At 31.6% G+C, this 8806-nt stretch overlaps 1 protein-coding gene across 1 annotated transcript; it reads right to left on the bottom strand.

The window, feature by feature from the left end:
• Positions 1–567: 567 nt before the first annotated feature.
• On the bottom strand, positions 568–2668 carry LOC120079844. Its single transcript, XM_039034275.1, has 2 exons — positions 2392–2668; positions 568–1205 (listed from the first exon to the last, which is right to left on the bottom strand). The coding sequence occupies exons 1-2, from the start codon at positions 2648–2650 to the stop codon at positions 568–570; spliced, it is 897 nt and encodes a 298-aa protein (XP_038890203.1). The 5' UTR covers positions 2651–2668.
• Between the last annotated feature and the right edge of the window lie 6138 nt (positions 2669–8806).

The raw sequence follows: 8806 nt of genomic DNA, 5'->3' as shown, positions 1-8806 counted from the left end.
GATATGACAAAGACCAAAGTACCCACAATGTAGGAAGCTATCACTGGCGATTACTGTTGTCACCTACTATGAGCAACAAATCACCGCCACTTCATCATCGGTAAACACTTAACCAACCACTAACCGGTTATAATGTTTTACGTGCAAAATTGAAATTTTTAGTTTATTGTGCTTAATAGTTGCCTTTATAGTAATTTTACATGTATTTTTACATGTAAAGTAAACCAAACAAACTTGTATACAAAACACTCCAATCCGTATGCATTTTTTTTTCCTAAGCAATTCAAATAGACCTTGAGACAATATATATTCGTCATTTAATAATCGAAAAGAGAAAGAATTATACTATAAAAGCTTTAAACATTTCAAATAATAATTAACAACTAAGATTGGCCATAGGCAGGCACACCAAAATGGTGCTTTTGAAATATGTATATGTAGTTATGTACCTTTTCAAAGAAAGAAACATAATCAAAACAACAAAAAGATGATTCAAAATGGGCTCCATCTGCTAAGCTCCAAAGAACTGAAGATGGTTCACTAGAGATCAAACCAAAGACATAAAAGCTACAGCAAAGAGATGCCACAAATAACCACCACTGCATAGACACTAAAATCAATGAAAATTGCACGAAAAGCTTGGTAGAAGACCAAACCTCTCTCCAAAACTTTCACAGCCGAGTCCCAGTTATGTCCATCTTCCTTCATTTTCTCCAATTCTTCCTCTGCCTCCCCACTGTCTTTCTGTTTTTCAGCCAACATTCTCGCCACCACAATCGTTGCGTTGGTGAGCAGTAGAATGTAGAGAGGCTTTGAGGCCACCACACTCTCCGACCTCACTATGTTCCTTATTATGAAAAGTGGGTGATCAACTTGCGATAGAATGGCCAAAGATGCAAGGATTAGCGAACAGAAAACTCGTGTGGTTTGAGAAGCTAAAATGCAGGCATTTAGTCGTTTTGAAGTGAAGAGTTTAGGCTTTGAAGGCTGTGTTTTTGACCGTGTCTCATTATCAATGGAGACCTTCTGAACCATTGATAAGGCAGATGGAGTTGATACTATTTCAGTGTGTACTTCTCCTATGGGATCGAGTTTTTTATGGCTCATTTGGTATCCTATGGCAGAAATTTTTTCTTCTTGAACTTCCTTCATGGACATATGCTTCAGTAAAGGGGTAGCCTTTCCATCTTCAGGCTTGGGAATAGCTGCAAAAAAGAAGAAAGGAGAATGTGTTGTTTTTAGTAAAACTACAAATCAAACAGATAGTGTGGTTTCAATATAATTGTCCCTATATATATCGACCAAACAGGGCCCCTCATTTCAGAAAAGTTTGTTTTAAGTGAGAGAAATTATTCTCATTCCCATTTACATACCAACATTCAACTCCTTTCGCAATCAATGCGAGATAATTCTACCATCTCTCATACATCAATCCATAACCCCGATTTGTTTTGTTACCACTTATTATCAAAAGAGATTTTCTAGTCACAAAAATTAACACAGATAATTAAACCATGTTACTGATTTCCTCGATAAGGAAAACGAACGATCAATCATAATCATACAAATTGTTAGAAAAGATTCAAACGAGAACCAATAACCAAAGATAGAGCTATTACATTGTTATTGATTTATTTTTAATCATTGTGCATTAAAGTGCATAATGATCAAACAGAAGAGAAGAAACAAATGTTTAATACCTTTGCTTTTAAAATTTCAAAATTATCAAAATATGTCTCTTACTATTGTTCTTCCCCAACTTCAGAGATGCTCGAGTATACAATTATTAGCAAACCAAAATATGATCAATATTAGCACACTTGTAATGCAGTAACCTCTTTCCAACTACATTGAAATAAAAAGCCTTTTCTTCTATGTCAAGCAAAGTTAACTCATTCAATATATCAATTTATACAGGACTCATGAAATTATGGTTACCGTAATTCTCTTACAATCTATCTCAGTTGTCTGAAAGATGAATATCATAAAATTAAACAAGTAAATAAAATTAAGCAATAATCTATGAGGCTTATCTGATGAAATCTCTAGATGCCTGAATAATCAGACATACAACGACATGAATCTACATGAACAGTATAATGTATGTTCTGAATCAATTCATCGAATGCTATGCATTTCAGAATCCTAACATTTCCTACACTTGGGTTATACAATGTACACAGAAAGAATTGATCTCTCTAATACGTAAAACTAAGCAAAATCTGTAAAATGAATGAATAAAATTAAACCTAACCTGTAAATCACAATTAGATGGAAGTTGTGAATCGGGAGATATACAACGAGGAAAAAGAAAACCTAAGAGTGGGAATCGTAAAATGGAAAACGAAGGAAGAAAAACAGGGAAAGTCGGGAAGAGAAAAAGAAGAATACCATGGATGTGAGAGAGAGGAATGGAATCAGGATTCTTGTGGAGCTCCTTGGAGAAGAAGGAAGGGGAGATTCCGGTGTGAGAATAGCCGCGTTGGTGAGTTTGATGGAAAAGAAATGGAGATGGTGAAGATGGAGAAGGCGGTGGCGATGGAGGGAGATTACGTAAACGGCCGGTGATGAGAGCCATTCGATCCACTTCTCTGCTCACAATTCTTCTTCTTCGCTCCTTTCTGCTATCGGTTTTCGTCGCCATTTCCATCGTTCTTCGAGTTTTTTCGTTTTCTGATCTCTCTTTTTTTCTTTTCCTCTCTCTCTCTCTCTCTCTCTCTCTCTCTCTCTCTCTCTCTCTCTCTCTATTGGGAGTGTTTTCGTCTGGTATTTCTGTTATGAAACTCAGACACTTGAGAAGAAAGTCGAGGTGTGACGGTGTCGTTTTGAATTGCGGGCTAAATGAATCTTTGGGCCGTGGTTTCAATTTCTAAGGCCCACTTCTTACTTTCTGATTCATTTCTTTTTTAAAATTTTTACAAAAATACCTTTTTGGTCCTAGGTTTTTTTTGTTTAATTTTCGATTTTTATGTTTCAAAGTATTATATATTTAGTTGAGTTTGACTTCAATTTAGTCTCTAAGTTTTAAAATGTTTTAATTTTACATTTGGATTTGAGTTTTCTTTCAATTTGATCCCTATGTTTCAATATTTATACTTTTAACCTCAATTTCTTTTACTAAATACTCATTCCTCGACTTTTTTTTTTTTTTTATTAATATCTATTAATTAATTTAAAAGGATTGTAAGTAATAAAGTTTTACTATTTTTCATCACTATTAAAATTAAATTTTAAATTTTACTTTGTAGCTATTTTAATTTAATTAATAGACATTGACATCAATGACTGAAAGTGAATATTTAATTAGAAAAATCGAGGGACCAAACTCAAGTTAAAATCTAAGGATTAAATTGAAAGAAAACTCAAATTTCAAAACTAAAATTGTAATATTTTGAAACATAGGGACTATATAACAATATGACTTTTTCAGAGGTTCATTAGTACCATGGATGAAATTTTGAACCAAAATTAGTTGACTATCTAACCAACAATAAAACTTTTATAAATAAATAAACCATCACCAAAACATAATTTTAGAACACCAAAGCAAAGTTTAGTTTGGGATCCCAAGAACGTTGATAAAACCATTTAAATTTAAAATTACAAAACTCAATAGTTCTCCTCTAGACATTCAGAACTTCTTAAAACATGACATTAAGCAGAAGCATTAACATTATTGCCATATGGTACCTTCAACAGATCTCCTCGTCATGCGTCCGGTACGTTCATTGCATTTACCTAAAAAACCATATTATATGAAAGGGTGAGTATATAAAATACTCAGTAAATAACCCCCATTATTGAGACTAGGCTATGCAATCACATGCAAACATGACTTGAATGCTCTTAGCTGGTGGAACCTAATCCATAGTACTAAAGACTATCATCTAAGTGAACAATTTAACCCACCCTACCATAGGTGAGATATAGTCATACTAATTGGTGAACTCAAAGGAATATATAACTAGTAGACCCAAAAACGCACATAAAATATATTCATAAATTAATAACAATTTTTGATATTCAACCTAATAGTCCATTGACATTTTGATAACTAGTAGTACAACCGTTTTTATGGTTTATAAATATTGTTGGCTTTGTGGCACTTAATCTCAAATTAATTAATTTTAATTAATTAATTAATATTTTGATGATAACGAATATGCTCTTATTCACCAATAGTTTTAGTATTTTGAACTCTCCATTGCATAAAACTCGTGATAACAAATCCAAAGCATTCTGAATCATTTAAATTGGAGCTCAAACGAAATAGTTACGGCCAAAACAAGCTTGACGAAAAAAATACCCCCAAGTGATGACGTGATAGCTGATTTATCAAAATAGATCCAATTGAAAGGAGACATTGGTGCCTTGGAAGGGTGACACATAGTGAACTTTTGAATTTTAGATTGATTTTAAAAGGAAAATAAATTTAATATTGTATAAGTTTGTGTGTAATGGCTATTTTTGGACACATGGGCATTTGCTTTTTGTTGGATTTTAAAATATATATATTGTTATATTATTTTTTGTTTGTATCTAAGGGTTAGTTGAGTTTAAATCTTCACCATTCAATTTTATTTTACCAACCTCTAATAGCCCAAATTGAATTTGATTTTCATCTTTTTCTCTCTTTTAAACTCTTCATTTTCTCTAAAATTAAAACAATAATTACATATTTTTACAATCCTTAAAACCAACGTTGTTATTCTCTCCAAGTTCTTAACTTTTTTTTCTTTTCATCCTATTCTTGAGAGATTTATTGTGAGGATTAACTTGTTATGAGCTCAAAACTTATAAATTCACTCTATTGAGAGAGTTGTAAGTGTGCTTTTTTATTTATTTATTTTTTAATTATTGTAAGAGTTGCTCTTTATCTCTGAAAAATAGTGGTTGTAACGGTTTGATCCTCAACCGTGGAAAGGATCAGGTTGGTTCTTGTGTTCGAAAAAAGAACGTTGTAGTGGTTCGACTTTAAGTCGTGGAAAGAGTCAAAGACTTCTAGTGAAGTATTTAAGAGAAGTTTGGGAAGTGGATGTAGATCGGTTATGCCAAACCACTGTAAAACTTTTTGTATTAATTTTTCTATCCCTCTCTTATTTAATTTTGTGATTAATTTGTTAATATATTCTATTTGAATGAAATTAATTCCTATAATTTATGCTTGAAGTTACTTGCTAGTTCTTAAATTTCCATATCTTTTACCAATTTTAATATTAAAACTAAATAGGATACTTAAAATGTTAATTTTAGTTTCTTAATTTCTTTGGAGTGAACTATTTTGCATGAAATTGTTGTTTAAATTATTTGACTTTGAAAAGTATATTGATTTGTTTAATTGGTCCCACATTAGGAAAAAAGTTTTAGTTAGTGATAGCTCTCAAAAAGAGTTATTATTCCTAACTTAATTCAGGCTCGTTGTTGGATTTTACATGTTTATTTTTCTATTTTGTAGGTATCGAGCAATTAAGAGGTAGAATTGACGATTTGGAGCCGAATGGGTTAATTTGAAGTAATTTCAAGTTGATTTGAGCATCCGGGCTTCAAAGGAGTTGAATTACCAAAATGCCATTGAGTTCCACTAAATATAATCAACCATCGAGTGATTGAGTAAAACGACATCGAGTATCATCGAGTATCAAGCTGTCGAGTATAATTAAGTAAAATGCTATCGAGTAAACGAGCGTCAAGCATTGTACATCGAGTATTGAGTTTTTGACAGAATGCTTAGCGTAGCAACCCTGACGCTCGTGGCCCTTTTCTATTGAGCGTTGCAACGCTGTTTTTAACATTGCAACGTTGCAAAGATTTCTATAAATACCTCTCTTCGGTTTTAGGGCGGAATATGCTGACTTTTGGAAATTGAACTGATGGAGGCCGAAGTAAAACTTCATCTTCTTCCTTTCCCTTCAGAATTTAAAATCTTTAGGTTATTTTTTCTTTTTGTTTTGGGTTGTAATCAATGGATTTGATGTAGATCTTAGATTTTTCTATGAATTAAGAGATAACTTCTATCTAATTTCTTTTGAGCAAGAGCCTATGTTTATTTTTTTGAAGGTTTTCTAATTAATTTAATTGAATTGTTGTGGATCCTTTGAGTGGATTTGATTTATTCTTAATAGAATTTTTATAAATTGATCTGAGAAATTAGTTTATCAAAATTCTTGGTTGCAAAATCATCCTAGCCTATGCATATATTGATTGATTTAGTTACGCATATTAGGATCGCATGTGTAAAGCCTAGAGTTTTTCTGACCAAATGTATGTATGCCCTAGTATAATGTTTCCCAAATAAATCATGCTATAAGATATGGCTTTCCGGCTTGTAGTATGTCTCAACAATTGAACCATTCTCAACAATTGAACCATTTCGTAATGCAATTCAATTTTAACTTGTATGTCGCTAAGAAGAAAGAGTTGAATTGAATTAGGGCTCATTTGGTTTAATATCAAATTTGGCTAATTGGACTATTAGATTTTCTAATAGGTTGAGGGATTGACAAATTTAGGGTAATTAATTGATGCCTAATGAAAGAAATTGCATAGGAAACCCTCTCTTGCTCTAGAAATTAGATAGACTCATATTCTAGATTACATTTACCCTTTTATTTCAATTTCACGCATTTATCTCTTCCACACCAAAATCCTCAATTTATCGCTCTAGTTAGAAAACTTAACAAAACAAATCACACTGATCGATTCGGACTTACCACTGTTGCTACGTCTTTGTAGTGATAGAAGTAGTTCGATATTATAAATTTTCTTTTGATCAAGTCTGAAGCTTATTAACGACGTAAGTTTTGGGCCTATCAGTTAGTTTTAATAAGCTCTATTCACCCCTCTAGAGTTGCCCTATTGATCCTACAATTGGTATCAGAGCAAGAAGCTCTTATACCAAGATTATTTTTCAAATATAATTTTGCTTGTATATTTGTGAACATAATTTGTCAAAATTAAAATTGAATGACAAATTACTCTCTTTTAATACTCAAGCCATAAGTATCATGTGTAATGCTTTAGATGGTAGAGTATGTGATAAAATTGAACAATTTGACTATGCATATGATATTTGAAAATTTCTTGACAATATATATAGTAGAGAAAATTCTCCTTGTACTATTAATGATTTATTTGATGTGAAGGAGAATTATAATTCTCAAAATGAAGGAAAAAATCTACGAAGTGGAAATAGATAAATGTAATGAGTCCTCCTTGTGCATAATGACCCATTCATATAAAGACTTCGGTGATGAAAGTGGTGCAAATGAGATAATAATTTCTTTCTTACGATGAATTATATGATGTGTTTGAAGATATGCAACATGATTTAGAAAAGTTTAACTCTAAGAAAGTAAAACTATTAAAGAAGTATAAGACATTATCTATTGAAAATAAATCTTTGATAGATGAAAATGCATATTTGAAAAATAGAGCAACTAATGATGTTTTGCATGATGAGAAATGTGCTTTGAAAGATAGAAACAAGTTTCTTGAAAAAGAGAATGCTGAATTTAAATCTTTATCTTGTGAATTGAAACTTGAAGTGAATGATTTGAAAAATAAAAATGAGAAATTAAGATCTTGTTCTTTGGAACTAAAAGATAAAATTGCTAGTTTGAAAGATCAAATTCTTGATTTAGAAAATAGTAATACTTCTTTAGAAAAAGAGAAAATTTCTTTTGTTGATAAGATTAAATTTCTTGAATATGATGACAGTCATGAGAAAAAATAATCATTTGCAAATGTTTAGAGAGAAAAAATTATTTGCTACTAAAAAGTTTATGTTGGCTGTTGGTGCACAAAAATTGGTAAAAAGAGATTAAGTTATATGAATGAAGATTGTTCATCTACTTCTAAAAGTACTACTTTTGTTAAAGCCACTCTTGTATGTCGAAATTCTTTGCCCATTGTGCCTATTTTTGTTGATTCTAAATGTTGGGATGGTGGAAACAAAATTCCATAGATAGGCACACAAGGATGGAAAATAGATAAATAAATAAATATATATATATATGGGTCCGAATCAAAGAGAGAACGTTTGAAGTTTTTTATTGGGCTTAAGCCCATGTAGACTTAGGTTATACAACAAACACATATATATGTGTTTAACTCAAAGTTAATGCAGTTGCAAAATTTAGAAAAAGAAAGGATCAGCAGTGACGGCAAATTTTTAAGCTTGCAGACGCCGATTTGCGGCGGCAGGAATTTTTCAGTTTTAGAAGAATTGTTATCTTTGTTTATTTCGTTTGTGTGTCGATAGTGAGAAGGAAGAATACAATGCAGAGTATAATTTTTCTGAAGTGTTTCTCTTATTTTATTCCAAGTTACGGAGTTGTGGTACTGGATTTAAATAGTTCACTTTGGGCTATTTGGAGAGAGATTTGTAGGATGACTTTTGAATCTTTGCAATCATTATTATAGTAGAACTTGCAGTTGTAGAAAACTAGACGTAGTCCTGTGAGTTTAGGGTGAACCAGTATATTTTGATAATTTTATATTTTGATAATTTTATGATCGTTAATCTTTTTGGCTTTAACCTGTGGAAGTGAAAATTTTGAAAATTTTAGATATAGTTTAGTTTCCGCATTTTATTTATATCTACGTATAAGTTCCCAACAAGTGGTATCAGAGCATTTTGGGAGTCATGGGATTATCGAGAACCATGAAATTTGATGGAAAAAATTTTAGGTATTGGAAGATGCAAGTTAAGGATTTCTTAAGTTACAAGAAATTGTATATGGCATTAAAGAAGAGACTGAAAGGTATTTCAAATTAAGATTAGGAGAACCTGAATGAAGAAGCAGAT

The sequence above is a fragment of the Benincasa hispida genome, chromosome 1 (genome assembly GCF_009727055.1).
Source record: "Benincasa hispida cultivar B227 chromosome 1, ASM972705v1, whole genome shotgun sequence".
NCBI classification, from domain to species: domain Eukaryota; kingdom Viridiplantae; phylum Streptophyta; class Magnoliopsida; order Cucurbitales; family Cucurbitaceae; genus Benincasa; species Benincasa hispida.
The sequence above is the reverse complement of the archived record's forward strand: the minus strand, read 5'-3'. Positions and strand labels throughout refer to the sequence as shown.